Raw genomic sequence first — 24,324 nt, forward strand, 5'->3', positions numbered from 1 at the left:
GCTGTCTCCTGCCAGCAGCTCTTCCCCTATGGGGCCATCCGGGGGGAGCTACTGTTGCCTGATGGGGGTGAAGAGACCTCTTAGGTGGTGATAAGGGGGTACCACCTGTCCATGGCTTGGGCCAGCAAGGTTAAAGCGGTTGTATACCCGCTGACATTTTTTTTTTTTTTTTTACCCCTGTAAGGCAAAAGGCATAATGAGCTAGTATGCACCGCATACTAGCTCATTATGAAATACTTACCGGCTTAGAACGAGGCGTCGGTATCTTACCTGGTCCACGCCGAGGGAGCTGTCATGTTGCCTCGGCGTGTTTTCCGGGTATCACGGCTCCAGCGCTGTGAGTGGCTGAAACCGCGATGTCGTCACTCTCACGCATGCGCGTGGGAGATTTCTTCCCTGGCAAGGTCCGGCAGCTGCCGGGCCTTCAGCCGAGAATCCCCTGTGCGCATGCACCGCTGCAGTCAGCGGCTCATAGCAAGGGGAATATCTCCTAAACCATACAGGTAAGCCTTATTATAGGCTTACCTGTAGGTAATAGTTAACAAATAGACTATACAACCACTTTAATTTTAGATGTGGTCAGGGAGGGTGACCAGCGCCGGGGGGGGGGGGTCAATTACTGGAACTAATCCCCTTAATGGTTCTCTCTGCAGCATTTGAAAGCCGGCTTCTTCTCCTCTCCCTCTAGCTTTTAGCTGCTGCAGAGACCACCATACAGGGGATTGGTTTCAGTAATTGCCCCCCCGCCGCAACAATCACGCTCCCTGTAAAAAAACATGTTTCCCCCTGCTGCCCAGACCACCATACAGGGGATTGGTTCCAGTAATTGCCCCCACCCCCCATGCCACAGCGATCACGCTCACTGTAAAAAAACATGTTTCTCCCTGCTGCCTAGGCCTCCCTACCCCGCAGTGCTGCAAGCATTTCTCCTTTCCTTTCCGCCGGCAGCTGCAAGCACACAATAGCATACCTCCCAACTTTCTGAAATGGGAATGAGGGACACCTATTAGCAAAAGTATGTAGGCATAGGACACGCCCCCTGCCACGCCGCCTTGAAGGAGAATTTTACAAAAAAATTGTCCTTTTTTTTCCCACTACTATTCCTTTATATTGGTTTTTGAGATTTACAAATGCAGCAATCTAGAAATTGGTTGAAGCACTGTGAAACACTTTTTGATACATACAGTGCATCCGGAAAGTATTCACAGCGCTTCACTTTTTCCACATTTTGTTATGTTACAGTCTTATTCCAAAATGGATTAAATTCATTATGTTCTTCAAAATTCTACAAACAATACCCAATAATGGCAACGTGAAAGAAGTTTGTTTGAAATCTTTTCAAATTTATTAAAAATAAAAAGATGAAAAAAATCCCATGTACAGAAGTATTCACAGCCTTTGCTCAATACTTTGTTGAAGCACCTTTGGCTCCAATTACAGCCTCAAGTCTTTTTGAGTATGATGCTACAAGCTTGGCACACCTTTTTTTGGGCAGTTTCTCCCATTCTTCTTAGCAAGACCTCTCAAGCTCCATCAGGTTGGATGAGGAGCGTCGGTGCACAGCCATTTTCAGATCTCTCCAGAGATGTTCAATCGGGTTTAAGTCTGGGATCTGGCTGGGTCACTCAGGGACATTCACACAGTTGTCTCATAGCCACTCCTTTGTTATCTTGGCTGTGTGCTTAGTGCCGGTTCACACAGGGGCGACTTGTCAGGCGACCTAGCCGCCTGACAAGTCGCCTCCCGTTCTGTACAATGGAACCGTTCTAATAGGAGCGACTCAAGTCACTCCGACTTAGAAAAAGGTTCCTGTACTACTTTGGGGGCGACTTGCATAGACTTCTATACAGAAGTCGTTTTGCAAGTCGCCTCGGTGAGGCGACCTGCAAGTTGTGCCGCCCCTGTGTGAACCGGGGCTTAGGGTCCTTGTCCTATTGGAAGATGAACCTTAGCCGCAGTCCGAGGCCCAGAGCGCTCTGGAGCAGGTTTTCATCAAGGATGTCCCTGTACATTGCTGCATTCATTTTTCCCTCAATCCTGACTAGTCTCCAAGTTCCTGCCACTGAAAAACATCCCTACAGCATGATGCTGCCACTACCATGCTTCACTGTAGGGATGGTATTGGCCAGGTGATCAGCGGTGCTTGCTTTCTTCCAGACATGACGCTTGCCATTCAGGCCAAAGAGTTCAACCTTTGTTTCATCTGACCAGAGAGTTTTGTTTCTCACAGTCTGATGCCCCGTACACACGGTCGGACTTTGTTCGGACATTCCGACAACAAAATCCTAGGATTTTTTCCGACTGATGTTGGCTCAAACTTGTCTTGTCTACACACGGTCGCACAAAGTTGTCAGAAAATCCTATCGTTCTAAACGCGGTGACGTAAAACACGTACGTCGGGACTATAAACGGGGCAGTGGCCAATAGCTTTCATCTCTTTATTTATTCTGAGCATGCGTGGCACTTTGTCCATCGGATTTGTGTACACACGATCGGAATTTCCGACAACGGATTTTGTTGTCGGAAAATTTTATCTCCTGCTCTCAAACTTTGTGTGTCAGAAAATCCGATGGAAAATGTCCGATGGAGCCCACACACGGTCGGAATTTCCGACAACACGCTCCGATCGGACATTTTCCATCGGAAAATCCGAGCGTGTGTACGGGGCATGAGAGTCCTTCAGGTGCATTTTGGCAAACTTCAGATGGGCTGTCATGTGCCTTTTACTGAGGTGTGACTTCTGTCTGGCCACTCTATTTGTGTCTGTTTGTACAGCCAGCGATCACCTGCAGTGATTTGTGTCTGTTCCCAGAGCCAGCAATTACCCGCAGCATTTTTTTTGTCTGCTTGCAGAGTCAGTGATTACCCACAGCGATTTGTGTCTCTTTGCACAGCCAATGATCACCCGCAGCGATTTGTGTGTTTGTACAGCCAGTGATCACCCGCAGCGATTTGCATGTTCGTACAGCCAGTGATCACCTGCAGCGATTTGCATGTTCGTACAGCCAGTGATCACCTGCAGCGATTTGCATGTTCGTACAGCAAGTGTTCACCCGCAGCGATTTACATGTTCGTACAGCCAGTGATCACCTGCAGCGATTTGCATGTTCGTACAGCCAGTGTTCACCCGCAGCGATTTGCATGTTCGTACAGCCAGTGATCACCTGCAGCTTTTTTCATGTTTCTACAGCCAGTGATCACCTGCAGCAATTTTCAAGTTTGTACAGTCAGCGATCACCCTCAGCGATTTCCATGTTTGTACAGCCAGTGATCACCCTCAGTGATTTGCATGTTCATACAGCCAGTGATCACCCGCAGTAATTTGCATGTTTGTACAGCCAGCGATCACCCGCAGCGATTTGCATGTTCGTACAGCCAGTGATCATCCGCAGCGATTTGCATGTTCGTACAGCCAGTGATCACTCGCAGCGATTTGCATGTTCGTACAGCCAGTGATCACCCGCAGCGATTTTCATGTTCGTACAGCCAGTGATCATCCGCAGCGATTTGCATGTTCATACAGCCAGTGATCACCCGCAGCGATTTGCATGTTCATACAGCCAGTGATCACCCGCAGCGATTTGCATGTTCGTACAGCCAGTGATCACCTGCAGCGATTTGCATGTTCGTACAGCCAGTGATCATCCGCAGCGATTTGCATGTTCGTACAGCCAGTGATCATCCGCAGCGATTTGCATGTTCGTACAGCCAGTGATCACCCGCAGCGATTTGCATGTTCGTACAGCCAGTGATCACCCGCAGCGATTTTCATGTTCGTACAGCCAGTGATCATCCGCAGCGATTTGCATGTTCGTACAGCCAGTGATCACCCGCAGCGATTTGCATGTTCGTACAGCCAGTGATCACTCGCAGCGATTTGCATGTTTGTACAGCCAGTGATCACCCGCAGCGATTTTCATGTTCGTACAGCCAGTGATCATCCGCAGCGATTTGCATGTTCATACAGCCAGTGATCATCCGCAGCGATTTGCATGTTCGTACAGCCAGTGATCACCCGCAGCGATTTGCATGTTCATACAGCCAGTGATCATCCGCAGCGATTTGCATGTTCGTACAGCCAGTGATCACCCGCAGCGATTTGCATGTTCGTACAGCCAGTGATCACCCGCAGCGATTTGCATGTTCGTACAGCCAGTGATCACCCGCAGCGATTTGCATGTTCATACAGCCAGTGATCACCTACAGCGATTTGCATGTTCGAACAACCAGCGATAACCTACAGCGATGACTGCTGGATGCACTTTTGCTGACCTGCCTTCCAAATGCAGGAAAACAACACACAGGGAGATCCTACAAGTTTGCAGATGAGAGGCTACAGTCCTCCTCTGCAGACTCGTGGCCAAGTGAACCCAGCAAGGCTCGGGAAGAGCCAGCCGCCATGTTCCTGCAGTGAGAAGCCCTGCATTCCACTGACACCCAGCCCGCTAGATTTTTCTTTCTCTTTCTACAACTTTAAAGCGTTTAAAGTAAGCCCCTTCCCGCCCAGCCCGCCGCAGTCTAGGCTGCAGTGACGTCTTCGCCCGCCCATGTGACGCTGGTCCCGCCCACAGCGCGCGCCCTAGTATTTGAATCCCGCTTCCGCCATTTTCTCTCGCTGCCTCATACAGAGACGCTTCTAGAAGGTGAGAATTGATCGGAGGGAGGCCGCGCTTTACAATCCGTCGTGTATCCCGGCCATCGTTCGCAGTACAGCGCTCCCTGTACCCGTGTGCTCAGCCCTTTAGTCGTGTAGCAGTTTGGCGTTGTTCTGGGCGGGAGATAGCCCCCTCGGGTGAGTAGAAGGGGAATCGGGCGGGCGGCGGCGCTGAGTCCCCTGACAGGGGGCGGGGGAGGCGGCTTGGCGCGCTTTTTCCATTGCCCGGCTCTGTGGGCCCGCGGCCACCGGTGAGGCCCCGTATAGAGTGTGTGTAGTCCGGTCATGGCTTATGTGGGAATTCTCTGTGCCGGACACCTCGTCCTCCTCTCCGGCCCGTGACTAGGCACTCCACCCGCCGCGGCCTGTACTCAGCGGAGAGGCCCTGCCAGGCGGGGGCGCCCTACTGAGTCTAACTACCGGAGAGGACCGGGGTGTGTGGGGGGGTAGAGGCAGGAAGCGGTGCTCCGCCATTAGGCCTTTCAGTTCCCCCATGTGGCTGCCTATGGCGGGAGAGGCGTGTGTACGAGGCCTGGGGCGGGCTGTGTATGGGGCCCATAGACTTCCTTTATACTCTGCGTGGTAGGCCTCTTCTCATGCCGAGATCATTGTACTGCTCATAGCTTTACAGCCGTGTGTCATCACGTGTTAGGTTTTTCGGCAGGCCTTCCTTTACGGTGACTAAACTTCTTGTCATCTGTGCTGGAATAAGATTCCCTCTCGAGTCTACCATCCCTATTGTCATTGGAGGGTAGCACGTGTCTGCAGCCCCCCCATTACTGCACCAATGCTCGGGGTTGTGACACCCCCCTCTCCCATCAATGCTTTGGTTTTGTGATTTCTCCCCCCCCACCCATATCACTGCTCAGTGTTTGGGGTTGTGATCTCCCTACCACCCCCCCATTACTGCTCCAATGATTGGGGTTGTGATCTCCCTACTACCCCCCCATTACTGCTCCAATGATTGGGGTTGTGATCTCCCTACTACCCCCCCATTACTGCTCCAATGATTGGGGTTGTGATCTCCCTACCACCCCCCCATTACTGCTCCAATGATTGGGGTTGTGATCACCCTACTACCACCCCCCCATTACTGCTCCAATGATTGGGGTTGTGATCACCCTACTACCACCCCCCCATTACTGCTCCAATGATTGGGGTTGTGATCACCCTACTACCACCCCCCCATTACTGCTCCAATGATTGGGGTTGTGATCACCCTACCACCACCCCCCATTACTGCTCCAATGATTGGGGTTGTGATCACCCTACCACCACCCCCCATTACTGCTCCAATGATTGGGGTTGTGATCACCCTACCACCACCCCCCATTACTGCTCCAATGATTGAGGTTGTGATCTCCCTACCACCACCCCCCATTACTGCTCCAATGATTGGGGTTGTGATCACCCTACCACCACCCCCCATTACTGCTCCAATGATTGGGGTTGTGATCACCCTACCACCACCCCCATTACTGCTCCAATGCTTGGGGTTGTGATCTCCCTACCACCCCCCAATTACGGCTCAAATCTTGGGCTTGTGACCCCCCCCCCCCCCCCAATCAATGCTTGGACTTGTCATCTACCCCACCTCTTTCCTATCAGTGCATGAGGTTGTGATCTCCCTACCACCCCTACCTCTCCCATCACTGTCCATTGCTTGGAGTTGTGATCTCCCGGCCCCTTTTTTTAAATTACAGAAAACTACCAAGATATTGAAAGCACTTTAAAAATTAATTTGTGGTGTATCAGATATTCTGATCTTTAATGTGGTTTAAAAAGCCATTATTTTTTCTTTTTATCCTTTAACTGATCTGTTAAATAGTACTGCACACAGCGGTCCCGGTCCTCTTCTAGAATCTTGTCTCCTTAAAAGTGCTCCCTCAGCAAGCCCTGTGTGCATCCATAGACGCACACAGCTTATCTGTTTCCTCTTCCTCATCAGACTTTGAGCTAGGCAGCATCACTAGAACCTAGGATGCTTCATCAGGGAGATCACCGGCAGGAGGAAGGACTTTCTGCTATATAGATTTTTAGTGAGATTTCATTTACAAGACTGTCCTGTTCCAGACACCTCACTTCTAGATATTGAGTAGAACAAGTTCAGTGATGTGTAACTAATGGTGAGTAGTTTGAGGGATAAAAGCTGCTTTCACATGGATTAATTTTTTTTCAAGCACTTTTGCTTTTAAAGCTTAAGAAATTGTCCCTTTAAATGTGTTCACACTGAGGCGGTGTGCTTCCGTTGTGATGAGATTTCCTGCTTGTGTTTTTGGAGCATGTTTGAGTTAAATGCACCAGAAAGCACCTTCTCATTGAAAGCAATAGAAAAGTGGCAAAAACACACCTGCAATGTGCAGTTTATCACATGTTCTTTAAAAACTGCTGCAAAAGCAAATAATCAGTGTAAAAGTAGCCTTAAAGTGGAGTTCCACCTAAAAATGGAACTTCCGCTTTAAGTATCGGTGACCACCTGACATTCCACATTTGGCATGTCCTTTTTTTTTTTTTTTTTGGGGGGGGGGGTGTTCCCTGTTTTTACAGGCACCCAGTTCCTCCCCTGGCAGCGCCCAAAGGAAGATCACCTCTCCCCCACGTCAAAGGTCCCAGAAGATTGCCCGGCCATTCACAGCGTGCAGCCCCACCCGGGCACCCACAGTTAGCATGCTGGTGAGAGGAGCAGGGACTGGTGAGTGTCTAAAAAAAAAAAAAAGTCAGCAGCCACACTTTGTAGCTGCTGACTTTTAAATGGGTGGAACTCCGCTTTAAACATATTCAGAGCGACTTCAGGAAAAAAAAGTTCTGGCCCCCATCCCCCAAAAATTAAGTCAGTAGCTTCAAACACTGTAGCTGCTGACTTTTACTATTAGGAAACTTGCCCGTCCAGGCATTCAGTGGTGTCCTCACCTGAGCTGTTTCTTGGATCGGCTCTCAGGTGCTGGCGCCTCAATCTTGATGCAATTTGTGCAAGACTTGTGCAAGTCTTCCTGTGACTTTGGATGCAAGTTGCATGACATTTCCCAATGAAACCATTTATATCTGTGCGACTTCAACAGTAAATCAAACATCCTTGGGATATACAGATCTACATTCAGATAAAAAATAGATCAAACTCCATGAACTTTTTTCTTTCCTTTCTACCATCACATTTCTATGGCTCCTGCTATGCTGTATCCTGTAAAAGCAGGGAGAAGAGATGTAGCCAGGCACAGCGCTGGATTGTAAGAGGAGGCAGGTAATGGGGAGGGGGGGGGGCGCGACAATAGGGAATGGTTTCTCACCTTAAAGTGGAAGGAAAGCATAACAACTTGACTAAACTTACTCAGCCAAATTCTAGGCCTAATCTATCTAGCCATGTAAAGAGAAAAATCGCTGTTTACCTATTCTGCAGCCAGGCTGAGCTCTCAAAGCTTCAGTGTGTAGGAGGCAGCCGACAACGGAAGCCCAATAGGAAGTCTATGGGTGACATCTCTTCCCAGGCATTTCCTGGGGGGGGGGGGGGCACTGGAGACGATAGCAGCTTCACAACAGGTAAGTGTAGGCCCCCCCCCCCCAAGGGCTAGATTAGTTCTAGAATGTGGCTGGTTAGGTTTTGCTTTACTTCCATTTTAACACAGGGAATGCACTAAGGCAGCCTTTCTCGATCTGTTCAACATAACTCTTAAAATAACTTTCTGGTCTCAGGGAACCCCTTCTAAAATTACTAGATCTACAATTCGTAATACATGAGTGTGATGGTCAGTGGGAAGAATGCTCCTTATAGGTTGCTAAAAAGATCAATGGTGTCAGTGGGAACTCAACAGAGGCAAAAATTGCTCAAGGAACCCCGTTTGACCCTGCATTAAGGTATGCAACATTTGTAATTTTAGAGATGCTTTAAAGTGGAGCTTTACATAAGTTTTATGTAAAGTCTTCATTTTAGGCTGCATTCGCACCTGAGTTTTGTAGCTTGAAGATGCCCAGCAAATCCCATTAGTTTCAGTGGCCTCTGTTCACATCTGAGAGTGAGCAGGGGCCATTGAAATGAATGGTATTTTGCTTGTTGAGTATCTTTGCGCTTTAAACTACAAAGTGCTCAGGTGTGAATGCAGCCGAGTAGGCCTATTTTTTTTTTTTTTTTTCTTTGTGCTGCTATTCTTGCTCCTAGGTGGTACTGAAGTGCCCAGTGCCTTCAGATGCCCTTTAAAGCGGAGCTCCACCTTAAACAAAAATATTAAAAGCCAGCAGCTACAAATACTGCAGCTGCTGACTTTTAATAAATGGACACTTGCCTGTCCCTGGGTCCAGCGATGTCGGCAACCGATCTCTCGGCTGCCCCTGCCGCCATCCTCGGTCAGGGAATCGGGAAGTAAGGCGTTGCGGCTTCACTGCCCAGTTCCCTACTGCGCATGCATGAGTCGCGCTGCACGTCTACACCGGTCCCCGTTGTGGTGTTGGAACTGTGTGTTTCCCACAACACAACGGGGGGTGGGGCAGACATTTGCGGCTAGGTGCGGCTAGCTATGCCCGGAAGTGGGTGCAGATACCTGTATTATACAGATATCTGCACCCCCCTGAAAGGTGCCAATTGAGGCACCGGAGGGGGGGAATTCGATGAGCAGAAGTTCCACTTTAGGGTGGAACTCCGCTTTAACATACCTCAGGAGGCTGTGGAAGCGCATTAGGACAGCTGGCGGCAGAGCTTAGTTGGGGCCTGGGCTGCTGGAATCTGAGAGGGGCAACTGGTGCAGGAAACAGGCTGACATCTGAACAGAAGATCTGCTGCAGTATGCTTTTGTCAAGCTAGTGTGATGTTTGAAGAGATTGCATAATAGATGGGAGGGGAAAAGGTGAAGATAATTAAAGTGGAACTAAAGGCAATATATAATTCTCCTCTACCAATCTGGCTTCCTCTCCGGCATCTCCACTTGACCAGCATAAGATGATGTAACTTGTGTGCAGGGCTCGGTCCTCCCAGCACATAGAACTGTGCTGGCCTTGTAATGTGCAGCTGAGTTTACATGTCAGGTAAGAGTGCAGACATGTAGGTGTATTTTATTGCAGAAGAAACAATGCATGTTCTTTTGTGATTGCTCAAGGTCTGTTCTAAAAAGCATTTAGTTAAAGGAACTTTAGTTCCTTTATAAAGGTGTAACTTGAGCCAAAATATTTTTAGTTTGGCAAGTATTAGAACCCTTGTTGGGTTTTATGTATTGCTGGCTGTGTCCTAGGTGGGTAGGTTCACTTTTAAACTCTGTAAAATGGTGGAGTTGCTACTACAACAGGAATGGAAGGAATGTCTTCCAGTGAGGATGTCCTATTCCAGAGATTACCTTAACCACTTAAGGACCAAGCCTCTTTCTGAGATTTGTTTACAAGTTAAAGTTTTTTTTTTTTTTTTTTTTTGCTAGAAAATTACTTAGAAAAAAAACTGCATGTTTGGGGTTTCTAACACCCTAGAGAATAAAATGGTGGTCGTTGCAGTACTTTGTCACACTGCATTTGCGCATATTGTGAAAGATAATGTTACACCGAGTAGATTGATACCCAACATGTCACGCTTCAAAACTGCACCTGGTCCAGAGGACGTCTAGGGCTATAATTGCTCTCGCCCTACCGATTGCGGCGATACCTCACGCGTGGTTTGAACAGTTTTCGTATGCATCCGTTTATGCACGCAAGCTTGTCGGGACGGGGCACGTTTAAATTTTTTTTACTTTTTTTTTTTTTTTTTACACTGTTTTTAAAAAAAACTTTTATTCCTATTACAAGGAATGTTAACATCCCTTGTAATAGAAAAAAGCATGACAGGACCTCTTAACTATGAGATCTGGGGGTCAAAAAGGCCTCAGATCTCCTATTTACACTAAAATACAATAAAAAGTCATTTAAAAAAATTGTCCCTTTTAAAAGCTATGGGCGGAAGTGACGTTTTGATGTTGCTTCCGCCCTACAGTGTCATGGAGACGGGTGGGGTCCATCTTCCCCCTCACTCGTCTCCATGTCAGCCCAGGGGACAGATGCGTTTGCCGACGGCTCCGGTAAGCTGCGGAGGCCACCGGATTGGGGGGGGGTGGGCCTCTCCTGCCACTGATAAAAGTGATCTTGTGGTGAATCCGCCGCAGAGACCACTTTTATCTTGTAGCAGACCACACCCTGAAGATGGGGATACTGGGGTTATGGCAGCTAGCTGCTGCCATAACGATATCCTCCAAACAGCTGCCGTATAACAACGGTGAGCGGTCCGTAAGTGGTTAAAGTGTAAGTCTACCCAAACACTAAAATCCCTGCAGCTAGATAGACATCCACAATCTAACACTAACCTATGTAGCTCTGTAGAGAAGAAATCGGTATGCTTTTTTTTTTTTTTTTTTTTTTGTTTCGATCCAGTTTCTAGCAGCGGAAGCTCTGCAGAGGACACTGCCGACAACGGCTGTGACATGAATGGGAAGTGATGTCACACATAGACTCACTATGGGGCTTACGTTGTTGGCTGTGTCCTCTGCACCTGCAAAGCCGTGGCTGAGAGCTCAGCGTTTTGTAAGATTGGCTTCAAAAAAGGTATGTATGGCGATTTCTTTACAGGGCTAGATGGGTTAGTGTTAGATAGTGGATGTCTTTAGATGCAGGGTTTTTAGTGTTGGTCGACTTCTACTTTAATGTGAGTTTAGTGTGTTTCCTGTTGTGTCCGCAGTGCAGGAAGTGACTGTAAATTTTAGGGCCTGTTCTCACCATGTCTGAGCTGTGTGTGGCACACCACTGCACATCTATTTTTTTTTTTTTTTTTTTCCCTGCGCTTAACATCCCTTAACCGCTTGCCGACAAATCGCTGTAGCTATATGTTGGCTCTTTAAGACGCTATAGCAGGCGCACACCCGCAGCATTTCCCCGGAGCTGATGTTTGTGCCCTGCGGGAGTGATGTCCCCCGGGCACTGTAATTGCTCGTTACAGACTGAGAACATGTACAAATCCCAATTCTCTCAGGGGACAGGTGACAGATCGTGTGTTCATACTAAGTATGATCACCGATCGGTCTCCTCCCCTAGTCGGTCCCATCCCCCTACAGTTAGAACACACCTAGGGAACATGTTTAACCTCTTGATTGCCCCCTAGTGTTAACCCCTTCCCTGCCAATGACATTTATACAGTAATCGGTGGCTATTTTTAGCTCTGACCACTGTATAAATGTCAATGGTCCCAAAATAGTGTGAAGTGTCCGCTCTGTCCACCGCAATCTCGCAGTCCTGATAAAAATTGCAGATTGCTGCCATCACTAGTAAAAAGATAAAAATGCCATAAATACATTCCCTATTCTGTAGATGCTATAACTTTTGTGCAAATCAATATACATTTATTGCAGAATTTTGTTTTTTGTTTACCAAAAACTTGTAGAATATAGAAATAGAAAGCACTCGGGCTTTCACGCTACGTTGTCATGGGAGGCAGTTTTATATTTAGCGCTAAAACACCTGAAAAATGCCTTCAGTGTGAAAGTAGCCATAGGGAGGAAAAACATAACTGGTTCAGGAGCCGCAGTGTTTTGGCAATCTTAGCACAATTTGGTATTGCCTGTATTCTGCCTGCAATTCCAAGTTGCTCAGGTGCGAATGGGGTCTGTTATATTCCCAACTGCCTTCCCATTGTAGCTAAATTACTGCAGATTGTGCAGTTTGCTTCTTCCCTGGTCATGGTAGCTGGGGAAAATGACACCAGAAACATAAAGTGATGTACATTTGTGGGGTTTTCATTCTCTTCTGTACAGCTAGGGGAGGTAACATATGATCTATGGACTGTCCTCCGTCCTCCGTCCTCCCCCCCCCCATTGCTGGTCAGTAAAAGTGATCAGGTGGCTGGCTGTACATGTTGCTTTGTAAACCCTCAGAATAATCGTCCTTGGCTTTTGTAGCATTTAAAGAGGTTGCAAACCCTCTATCAAAAAAAAAAAAAAAAACCTGGAAGACAAAGGCATAATGAGCTAATATGTATTGCATAATTACTCATTATAAAATGCCCTAGAACGGAGCCCTCCAGTGGCGCCCTCTGCGACGGCTGACATTTTCCCCAGTGTTTCTTCCGGGTTTGTGGGCTCCAGCGCTGAGTGGCCGGAACCGTGAAGACTTCACTCCTGTGTGCAGACAGCCATTCCTTCAGAGCTCATGTGCTGATGTAATTTTCAGTGTATACAGTAAATATCTCCTAAATGGTGCAAGTTTAGAGGATATTTACAGTTCCTAGGAGGTAACAACGTTGTCTAATTTTAATGATTTGTTGGTGGTATTGTCTAAATTTTGACTAGTGTTAAGTGAATTTGCATAATCAAACTACATATTTTTTGCTAAACTGCCTGTTCCTCTTTGAAGAATTGCTTTCTGGAATTGCTCTTTATGCACTTCTGTAGAACACTAATGGCCGATTCCTCATGCTGTGGTAGTATTGTCCTCTACTCCTGAGTGTAAGGTCCTCCTAACATACCAGCTAGCCATCTTCAATGTAGCTGATTGCTAGATGAGACCATCCTGGAAGCCTATGGCATCATTGGCAAAGGTGATGAATTGCCTCTTGCCTGCAGAAATGAGGGGCGCATTAATGATCACATGACTACAGGAAAGTGTTGAGAAATGGTGTTTTTAAAAGCGCATTTTTGAAAGCTAGTGAATGCATGAAGTAGTTGGTGTTTGAATATGTGACATTGTTCACATGTTGTTTAACCTGTCGCTTGCTACATTCAATGGTGTTAACCCCCTGCAGTGTATAGAGCTGCTGCTATGCACCAATTATAAAGCAGTTCTTTAATAGGACATCAGGAAGTGGGTGTATATTAGGAGGTGGTGTGGGGTGACTAACGCTCTGTTAATGGTCTGAATGAGGCCTGGAGCTGTCTGCCTTGGGGGATGAGTGGCCTATTATATAGTTTTCAATACCGCTACTCATGTTGCTGACACTATCAAAATCTAAATGTTGTACATTTTGTTTTCTCCTAGCCACACACATACCATGGCAGCCCAGGGAGAGCCTCAAGTTCAGTTCAAGGTAAAAATGTGAAATGTTTAAAATGGTTTAAATTGTTTAAAATGTTTGCTCTTTACATTAAAATGCCATATTTTTTTTGTTTCAGCTTGTTCTGGTTGGTGATGGTGGTACTGGTAAAACAACATTTGTAAAACGTCATTTGACTGGTGAATTCGAGAAAAAATACGTAGGTGTGTAAGCTTTAACCCTTTGCTTGCTTGGGCAATTTTTGCTATTTTGTGCTAGGTGCTGGTTTTTGTCATGGTAATGCACATGTTTATCAAACCTATAGTGCAAGTAAACCATATGGTTAATATTGGTGCACACAAACACAATATATTCCCCAATTTTTTTGGTAAAATAGTTGGTAGCAAGGTTGTGTTAAGTAAATGAATACCAAAACTTGAAATTATGGTACCCAAAATTTGTCCATAGGCTATGAGGTAAAAGCCTATAGCTTATCAGTTTAGAGTGAACTATGAATGATGGCCCTAGACTTGTTTGGTGTTCAGTAAAAGTTGACAGTTGTAAACAGTCTCAGCTACTAAGCAGCCCGGAGGCTTGGTTCACACTGCAGCAATGTGGGAACCCTGCAATTCCACTGCAGGTTCTCACATCACGTCTCCTGATGGCAGTTCACACTGCCCTATGCGAACTGCTGGGAGTGTCAAATGAAAGTTAATGGCACCCCCAAATCAGTTCGCTTATTGCAGTGCGAACTGCAAATTCAAACAGGATCGCATGGGTGTAAACACCATGCGATCCGATTCTTCTGCAGACCACGAGTCCTGTGAGTTTGGTCCAAATACTATGTGAAGTCATCCATACTATCTGGCTGAAATCGCATCTTAGTTTGCAATGTGATGTGCAGTGCAAATTGCATCCAATATCTGACTTGGTGCCCGCAGTGGGTTTAAAGTTCTGACCAATCGGGTACCTTGCACTATGTAGGATTTTGTGTCCACTGGCTGAGAAATGCTGTGGCGGACTGAACAATGGCTGCCTATTTCATGTCTGCTTAGAGTGCATTATGTCTTACTGTAAACATGCACTGTTTAATGCTTTTCTAATTTCAATGCCGTTGAAGGAGGCCAAATTGTATTTAAACAAATTGGACTAAGGTTTGGTTTTTATTAGGGCTGAAACAACTAATCGATTATGAAATTAATCGATTACTATTTTCATAATTGTTTAATCGGCAAGTAACATAATGGGGTTAAAAAAAACTAAAATGAGCCCTTTATAGTACAAAAAGAGCAACAAATTGCTACTGTAAATATTACTTTCAGTTATACAGTAAAAAATGAACCCCTTACAGTAGCGATCGGCTTTTTTTTTGTACTATAAAGGGCTAATTTTATTTAAACCCATTATGTTACTAAACGTCTTAGGCCCCTTTCACATGGACGGATAGAATGGTGCTTTTAGCTGCGGCTTTTCTAATTTTCTACCGCAGCTAAAAGCACACAATGCTTTCCTTTGGCCCCATACACACACTGCGTTTAGCTGCAATTTAGATACATGCGGTTCTGTGCAGATAGAAAAAATAGAATTGACTGCATCCAGGAGCGATTTAGCGCAGCTATCTGCACATAATCGCAAGTAATTGCAGTGCACTGTGTCAGCTGCGGATAACGGCGCTGAGCTGCTCATCGGGAAAGGGAACATTTTTCCTTTCCCGATGAGGGACAAGCACGGGGATCCGACCCGGATGCACTGTTTGGTATGAATCTTGAGGAGGAACTCCACGCCAAATTTTAAATAAAAAACCAGCGTGGGTTCCCCCTACACACTACAGTTTTTTGTTTTGTTTTTTTTTTTTTTGTTTTTTTTAAAGTAATTTGACAGCTCTGGGGTCTTCTGACTTCAGGGGTCTCGCCGGCGTCCTGATCTTCTGCCGACTCCTCCGCTATCTTCTGCCACTTTTGCTAGCGGTGGCCTGGACTTCTGCCGCCTTGTCTTTCCTCTTCAGATGTTGACACAACGCTCTCTCCAGCTGGAATGCTCTCAGAGCGCTCCGCTATGAATTATATAGGCGGTGACCCCGCCCCCTTAAGACGTCACAGTCCCTGGGCATGCTGGGGCTGTGTCATAAGGGGGCGTGGTCACCGCCTATATAAGTCAGAGGAGCGCTCAGAGCATTCCAGCTGGAGTGTGTCGTGTCAACATCTGAAGAGAAGGCTGAAGTCCGGGCCACGCTAGCAAAAGAGTGGCAGAAGATGCAGACGCTGGAGAGACGTCGGAAGAAGACCCCGGAGCTGTCTAATAAATTACTTTAAAAAAACGAGGTTTTTTTTTTTTTTTTTTTTTTGACACTTTTTTCCCTAGGTGAATGGGTAGGGGTACCATGTACCCCATACTCATTCACATAGGGTGGGGGGCTGGGAGCTCCCGGATTCCGATAAGCGCCCGCAGACCCCGACATCCAACGGCCAGGGTTGTCGGGAAGAGGCCCTTGTCGTCATCAACATGGGGGCAAGGTGATTTGGGGTGGGGGGCCCCCATGTTGAGGGCATGCAGCCTGGTACGGTTTGGGGGGGGGGGTGGGGGCTCGCCCGTCCCCACCCCTTTCCTGACCGACCGGGCTGCGTGCTCGGACAAGGGTCTGGTATGGATTTTGGAGAGGACCCCACACCGTTTTTTGGCGTAGGGGGTTCCTCTCAAAATCCATACCAATCCTAAGGGCCTGGTATGCATCGGGGGGGCCACCCACACCGTTTTTTTTTTTTTTTTTTTGTTTGTTTTTTGTTTTTTTTATTTAAAAGTTGGTGTGGAGTTCCCCCTCAAGATTCATACCAAACAGTGCGAGTCGTCGGGTTGCCATGGAAATGGCATACCGCAGCTAATCGCACTGTGCAAATGCAGCTGATCGCAATACCTGGAGTCTTGAATTTCACAGGAAAAAAACGTTTTTAACTGCAGAAACAGATCATGGCAAACTGCATAGATGTGTACTGAGCCTTATGCTGGCCACATGCATAAAATTTCAGACGAGAATATTCAGAAGAAAAATCTTTGTACATTCGCTGAATGAAAGAATGGTTGACATTTTCACTTGTTTTTAACATTCAGTTTTTAAAATGAATTTAATTTCTGAACGAAAACCACATACTGTCTGAAAATTCCTTTGACCGAGAAGTTTTCTATTTCCAAATTTTCCCATTGCTGTGGTTGAAAATGAACATCAATTTGACCCCACTAACGATTAGAAAATCGAACGAACATTCTTAAAATGCCTTTATGTTTGAAGGAAGACTATTTATTTTTTTTATTAAAAAAAAAAATGTTCTCAGTCTGATATTTACCAGATTCATTCTTTTTAATAGTATATACAGTATATCTCTTCTGTTATTCTCAGAGTGGATTAGATATTTTGCTCCCTAACCATATAGTTGGTTATTTATAGTTACCACTGCATAGAGATATTTAAGAATAAATTGCTTTTTAAAAAAAAGTGTGATGTATAATTTAGTTAAATATGTAAAGTTTAAAAAAACTTTACATATTTAAATTATACATCACCCTTTTTTTTTTTTTTTTTTTTGTTAACCGATTTAATCGAAACAATCGGCCAACTAATCGATTATGAAAATAATCTTTAGTTGCAGCCCTAGGTTTTTATACTCTGCACCAACAGTCTGTAAACATATATGGTACATCTTATAAACAAGTCACAAGCCATTTTTAATTGCCCAAGATGTTGAGATGTCTGTTTATTTATACTAAAATGACCTTTTGAATTGGTGTAGGGCTGGTCAGTGTGCAGTTTTGTCTGTCACGAAGCCAGGTATTCCCACCCACCTTTGTGTGGGAATACCTGGCTGCGTGACAGATTTCTTCCTTGCTCCTTTCGTTGTACTGCGTTTACACAGTGCAATTTGTCATGTGATTTGACAGGTCAGAATTGCATGACAATTGGCACCTAATTGCCGGTGTTCTGCCGAGAGTTCCGCTCGGCGGACAAGGACCCCCCTCTACTGCGCCTGCGCAGTAGGTTCCGGCAGAAACAGCCGAAGGTGACTAGCTGAAAATCAGCTGTACACGGCGCCTGTAAGAGGGCCCCTCGCGGGCTCGCTTCACTCGGCTCTTTTTGATTCCCCCTCTAGGTCCACTTGGATAGTGGGGAAGGAACCTGGACATAGGGCGCAGGCGCCGTGTACAGCTGATTGAAAAGTTTGAGCTTTGGCTATCTCTGGCGGCTGACAGTAGTTCATACTGCGCAGGCGCTGCGCCTGCGCAGTACAGGGGGGGAACTTTCTTGGCAAGACACCGGCAATGGGAACCGTTTAAATCCTTGCAAATCTAAGATTCCTACACTACTTTTTTGCAACTTGTGTAGACTTCTGTTTAACAAAGTTGCAAGCTGCAATTAAAACTGAGGTCTAATCGCTGATCTGCGGCTTTGAAATTGAGCTGAAGTAGCATGGTATACAAGCCGCACTATCGTGAACCAGGGCTCCTATGCAGTTTGGAACCTGGAATGTTTTCCAGCAGTTCAGGTGAGTGGGGAAAACGCTCTCCTGCTGGAATTTAAGTGTAGGTGCCAACACCTAATCTCTCAGCCTCTTTTTTAATCTGATCTTTCTTCTTAAAATGGCTGTTGAACGGGAACTGTAATATACACCCTTGCACTGTCCACACAACCTACTTTGGCTATAGATTGTTCAGCATCCAAACCTTCAGTGTCTATCTGCTCCACTGATGTACTCTGGTTCCCTCCTCTGGCCTCTGTCGCTACTTGTCTAGTTGTGACCTAGAGGTGAAGGGCAGGAGCTGCAGTATGCTGAGCAGGACCAGACCTCTAACCCTCCCACTCCATGCTGAAGGTTTTTCCACCAGTGGAGTTTGAAGGGAAAGTATGCCTTTGCTTTTCTATGCAGGTTATTGATAAGTTGCAAGTGTTTAATTTCCGTTTATTTGTAAATGACTTTATTTTTTTATTTTACAGCCACACTTGGTGTTGAAGTCCACCCTTTGGTTTTCCATACCAACAGAGGTCCTATTAAATTCAATGTATGGGATACTGCCGGTCAAGAGAAGTTTGGTGGTTTGCGAGATGGATATTACATCCAGGGTGAGGAATGCAGTGAACTTTTAACTTCATTTTAACTGTTAACCTACCCTGTCAGCATCTTAAAATGCAGGCATTTTTCCTCTCCATAAATTACTGTACTACTGTTGAGTATTCTAAAATGGGTGTCAATATTTACTAAAACTGCTCTCACCATCCTATGGCCAAAGCACTTTTAAGTTTGTTGCAAGTCAGCAGTATAATAAGCCTAATAGTAATGTAATAAAGCAGCTGCTCAGAACAGTTGTGCAGAGATCCCAATGCGTTTACCTGCTTAAATTTCGCTTCAGTCTAGTTTTTATCAAGATAGTGGCTTTTTTTGTAACTAAGTTCTACTTGTTCAAATGCTGTCTCCCCCTAAAATAGACCAATATTTTCATGTTTCATACAGTTTGTAACGTGTGATTTATCTACAAAACTGCTTACGGTATCGCCATCTTGACTGATGTTGGCAGCCCCAGATCTGTACCTTATTGGCGCTATAGTGTTCCCTTTCACTGCTTCCCTTAAAGCTGTTATATAAAGGTTATGTAGGGAACTAAGGGGGGGTTGCAGAAGACTAACTGGGCACTATAGAAGAAAGGACAGTTCCTTAAGAAGTCAGATGCTAGCATGTTTGGTATTCACCAGTGAATTGGAAAAATATGGATTTGTAGCATTGCCCATCTCCAAATTTATTTAGACTTGAACGGTGCATACCGATACTGCACATGCATTTCCCATTCAAGCCCAAGGGACATTAGTGCGTGGGTATTCTGATTCTAGATACTTGTAAAGTGTGCAGCTCATATAAGCGCTCAGGAGGAAATTCGGCAATCTGCAGGAGGGGATTGCTCAACTTTGGCAGTTTAGTCCTTCTCTTGTAGTGCGGTGGGACAGATTGATTTCAAATGAAACTGGGCATATTGAAGTTAACTGCTTTCCCTGATTTGAGTTCAGGTTATTGAGGTAAATTGCCATTTTTCCAGTTAACAAGACCTTAAAACAAACCTTTACTTTATTTAGGTGAAAGTTGGATTTCAGTTGGTTAAGGGTTGCCTACCCATTGACCACAGTGTTAAAAATGATTGTTTCTATTGATTACTAAAACTTCCACTTTTGATAGTGGACATGGAATTTATTCTGGTTTGTGTCTTCATTGGGGAGGTTTACTCTGTTCTGGTGACAAGTGGTCACCTTAAACTAGTAGTAAAGGCATTTAAAAAAACACCCTGCAAGGTAATTGCATAATGTGCCAGTATGCTGTGCATACTGGCACATTATAAAAGACTTGCCTTAGCATGAAGCCTTTCAGTGGTGTGCTGTCATTGCTGCAGAGGCTTCCATCTTCACCTGGTCTTCCTTCTGGGTTTGGGGACTCTGGCCTTGTGACTGGACAAGGCTTATCTGTAGGTCAAAATTAACACATTTACTACCACTTTAAATTACCTCTTGGTAAGCTGTGCAGACTTGATGGAGCCAAATACAGGGCAATCTTAGAAATATGAAGAAGAAAAAAACGTTCTCAAGGGCTATAAGACACATTAAATTGCAGCTGCAACAAAAAAAACACTAATCAGTGTAGTAGACTAAAAGGAATATACTAAGTTCGCTTGCAATCAAGTGAGCAAAAAAAGTGAGTAAAGTGTAACTGAATAGAATGTTGCATTAGTACAAGGTAAGAATATTGATTACCAAATATAAAACAAAGTACAAAAAGTGCTTATAAATGAATTATAAAATCAAATATGAATAAATATGCATTCAGTTATCACTAATTGACAGTGGTGGTGAAGGTAAATTCAGTCCATTCATAAAGGGTTTGGTGAAGATACACCAATCACATATCCACAGTTTGTTTAGACATAGCCTGTATAGGTGAAGAGGGAGGAAGGAAGTGTGAAGAAGAATCCCAGCAACTGGTGACTCCAGGGGACAATGAGGATGGACCCTTACCAGACACGGTGGACCTCCTTAATAGCAAGGTCTTATGCGCGTGCAGATACAGCCCTCTGCAGGGACAGATGGATGGTGGCATCTGAATCCTCGTTCCGGCAGGAAGCAGTTCCAGCGTGTCAGTCCAGAGGAAGGCACTCGCAAAAGTACTGGGACGTCTGCCCCTACATGCACACGAATCCCAATGGCACCCCAGTCCTAGTCCGCAGGGTTCAATATAGAGTTGGCCCACCCCCTGCAGCCACAACAGCTTCAACTCCTCCGGGAAGGCTGTCCGCAAGGTTTAGGAGTGTCCAATTGCTGGGTTGGATGTTACAGCCTGTGGTCCATGGCTGGATGCCAAAATTGTTGGCTCTCCCTGACATGATGCCGTCTGGTGCTGTATGGAGTCCTTTACCGGATTGGAACCATTTTGGCATCCTGCCATGGACCACAGGCTATAACATCCAACCCTGCAATTGGACACTCCTAAACCTTGTGGACAGCCTTCCCAGAGGAGTTGAAGCTGTTGTGGCTGCAGGGGGTGGGCCAACTCGATATTGAACCCTGCGGGCTATGATTGGGGTTCGTGTGCGTGTAGGGGCAAAAATCCCAGTACTTTTGCGACTGACACGCTGGAACTGCTTCCTGCCGGAACGAGGATTCAGACGCGGCCATCAATCTGTCCCTGCAGAGGGCTGTATCTGCACGTGCATAAGACCTTGCTATTAAGGCAGTCCACCGTGTCTGGTAAGGGTCCATCCTCATTGTTGTCCCCTGGAGTCTCCGGTTGCTGGGATTGTTCTTCACACTCCCTTCCTCCCTCTTCACCTATACAGGCTGTGTCTAAACGAACTGTGGATATGTGATTCCCCTCTGTGTGATTGGTGTATCTTCACTGAACTCTTTATGAATGGACTGAATTTACCTTCACCACCACTATCTGTCAATTAGTGATTTATGAACTTTTGAATTTTTTATTTACTAATTATGGATTTGATTATTTTTGCTTGGGATAACAATGCATATTTATTCATATTGTATAATTCATTTATAAGCACTTTTTATACTTGGTAATATTTATATTTGGTAATAAATATTCTTGCCTTATACTAATTCAACAATCTATTCAGTTACTCTTTACTCACTTTTTTTTTCTCACTTGATTGCAAGCGCGTTTAGTATATTCCTTTTAATCTTAGAAGAAAACCTGTTGGACTGCAGAAGATTTGAGACTGGGGCAGAGGTTTGCCTTCCAGCAGGAGAACAAACCTAAACGTACAGCCAGAGCTACAATGGAATGGTTTAGATTAGGGATATGCAATTAGCGGACCTCCAGCTGTTGCAGAACTACAAGTCCCATGAGGCATAGTAAGACTCTGGCAGCCACAAGTATGACACCCAGAGGCAGAGACATGATGGGACTTGTAGTTTTGCAACAGCTGGAGGTCCGCTAATTGCATATCCCTGGTTTAGATCAAGCATATTCATGTGTTAGACTGGTCCAGGCCTAAATCCAATTGGGTATCTGGCAATACTTAAATTGCTGTTCAGATGCTCTCTATCCAATCTGACAGAGCTTGAGCTACTTTGCAAAGAATGGGCAAAAATTTCACTTTCCTAGATGTGCAAAACTGGTAGAGACATGCCCAAAAAGACTTTCAGCTGTAAATGCAACGAAAGGTGGTTTTGCAAAGTATTGACTGGGGGGGCGGGGCTCAATACAGGTGCACACCACACTTTCACATTTATTTGTAAAAGAAAAGTTAGTGACAAATGGGGTATGAATACTTTTTCCAGTCACTGTAGTACCACTGACAATATTTTTCTAACTTTGCAGCTCAGTGTGCCATTATCATGTTTGATGTAACGTCAAGAGTCACATACAAGAATGTACCCAATTGGCATAGAGATCTTGTAAGAGTATGTGAAAATATCCCCATAGTCTTGTGTGGCAACAAAGTGGACATTAAGGACAGAAAAGTGAAAGCAAAATCAATCGTATTTCACAGGAAGAAGAATCTTCAGGTTGGTAGACTTTATTACAGTTACCACTTGTCACCTGGAAAGTGTATTTCCACTTTTGCAGCCAAATCTGGTAACTCTTGCTTTATTACAGGTTCACATTGTAACTAGATATTTAACACTTTGTCCTAGCAAAGGTTTGGAAGCTGTGCTTCTTTAATTATATGAAAATTAGCTGACTCCCTGTCCTTGGGACAGACTCGCACTGATATGGTTTAGAAAGCCAAGCAATTGGGTAAAATGTATATTTTTAAAAAATGTGGTTGTGATCTGTAGATTGAAAACAGTGGGGTTTCCTCATTGTGATCATGAAAGTGGAAAGAACACTTGAACTTAAGGTCTATATTGGCATTTTGTGTTTTCTAGGCACGCCATAGTGCTGAATGTAACTCTTAGGCACGGGAACGTAAAGCAGAGCTCCACCTTAAAGGAGAAGTTGCACCTTCTGCTGCCACAGACACTTTTTTTGTGGAGGGAGAGGGGTACCTGGTTTTGACAGCTACCCGTTCCCACTTCTGGGTCAGATTGTTTTTAGGGGAGCATGGTACTCGTTAAGATCATAAAGAATAGAACATGTGATCTTGTTTTTTGTTGGCTGCTGTTTGAGCAATGTTGTTTATCTAACGTTTGACACGTTTTTATTTTTCAGTACTATGATATCTCTGCAAAGAGTAACTACAACTTTGAAAAGCCCTTCCTTTGGCTTGCCAGAAAACTGATAGGGGATCCGAACCTTGAGTTTGTAGCCATGCCTGCTCTTGCACCACCTGAAGTGGTTATGGATCCTGCGTTGGCTGCACAATATGAGAATGATCTACAGGTAAGTCATTTTATTTCCCTTAATGTTTTAAAATCTTAATCATTTTGGGGTTTGCCTGATTTGTTGCTTCTAAACAAATTTTTCAGTTGTTGTTAATTACTTTTATTCTTTTAACTAGATTGCCCAGACCACAGCACTGCCAGATGAAGATGATGATCTGTGAGGTGAATGAAGCTCGAGCCCAGAGTCAGAAGTCTAGTTTTATAGGCAACTGTCCTGTGATGTCAGTGGTGCAGCGTGTTTGCCACTTTATTTAGCTGAGCAGAACATGTGCTTAACCTTTTGGGATGCTGAAGGAGATGAATGGGCTTTGGAGTGAATGTGGCAGTTGAAATAAATCCTTCATATTTTGGACCTGCATATCTAGCTGTTTGGGACTGCAAATAATATTCCCTTTAAAAGTTTCAAATATAAGTTAAGACTGCTTCAGTCACATCACAATGTTCTATGGTGATCCTGTTTGTTACTGTCATTCCCATACATTTTTCGTTTAGATCATAATAAAGTTGTATTTCAAATACCCCAGTTATTGATCATGGCAGATTGTTCTGTTCTGAACTAAACTCTTTTGAGCCAGCTGATGCTTTTTTTGCAGGTTGTAAATTTTATTGTGCTCTTCAAGACTAAAGCAGACTATTCTTTTTCTTAGAACAAGCTTCTTCTGTTTTGGAGTTTGCATATGAAATCATTTAGCATTTATAATGCTGCTAAATGCACTGAGTTGGGTTGCTGGTTTTTTTTTTTTTTTTTTTTTGGCTGAATTGCCTTTATTTAACCACTTCTTGCCCAACGATGTCATATGTCTACTTTGGGGATATCTGATTCCTGCAGCTACAGGCATCATTCAG

The 24,324-nt window shown here is 45.0% G+C and overlaps 1 protein-coding gene across 2 annotated transcripts; it reads left to right on the forward strand.

Annotated features, from left to right (window-relative positions):
* Window positions 1-4,543: 4,543 nt before the first annotated feature.
* On the forward strand, window positions 4,544-23,996 carry RAN (RAN, member RAS oncogene family). Of its 2 annotated transcripts, none has more exons than XM_073628294.1 (7): window positions 4,544-4,643; window positions 13,619-13,667; window positions 13,753-13,837; window positions 18,595-18,720; window positions 22,472-22,659; window positions 23,306-23,476; window positions 23,595-23,996. In XM_073628294.1, exons 2-7 carry the CDS (start codon window positions 13,632-13,634, stop codon window positions 23,637-23,639), a joined length of 651 nt encoding a protein of 216 aa, XP_073484395.1. In that variant the 5' UTR covers window positions 4,544-4,643; window positions 13,619-13,631; the 3' UTR covers window positions 23,640-23,996. The 2 variants fall into 2 exon arrangements, with proteins under 2 accessions (XP_073484395.1, XP_073484405.1); XM_073628304.1 differs by lacking the exon at window positions 4,544-4,643 and adding an exon at window positions 4,694-4,792.
* Window positions 23,997-24,324: the final 328 nt, after the last annotated feature.

Source organism: Aquarana catesbeiana, linkage group LG01 (assembly GCF_042186555.1).
Source record: "Aquarana catesbeiana isolate 2022-GZ linkage group LG01, ASM4218655v1, whole genome shotgun sequence".
Classification (NCBI taxonomy): domain Eukaryota; kingdom Metazoa; phylum Chordata; class Amphibia; order Anura; family Ranidae; genus Aquarana; species Aquarana catesbeiana.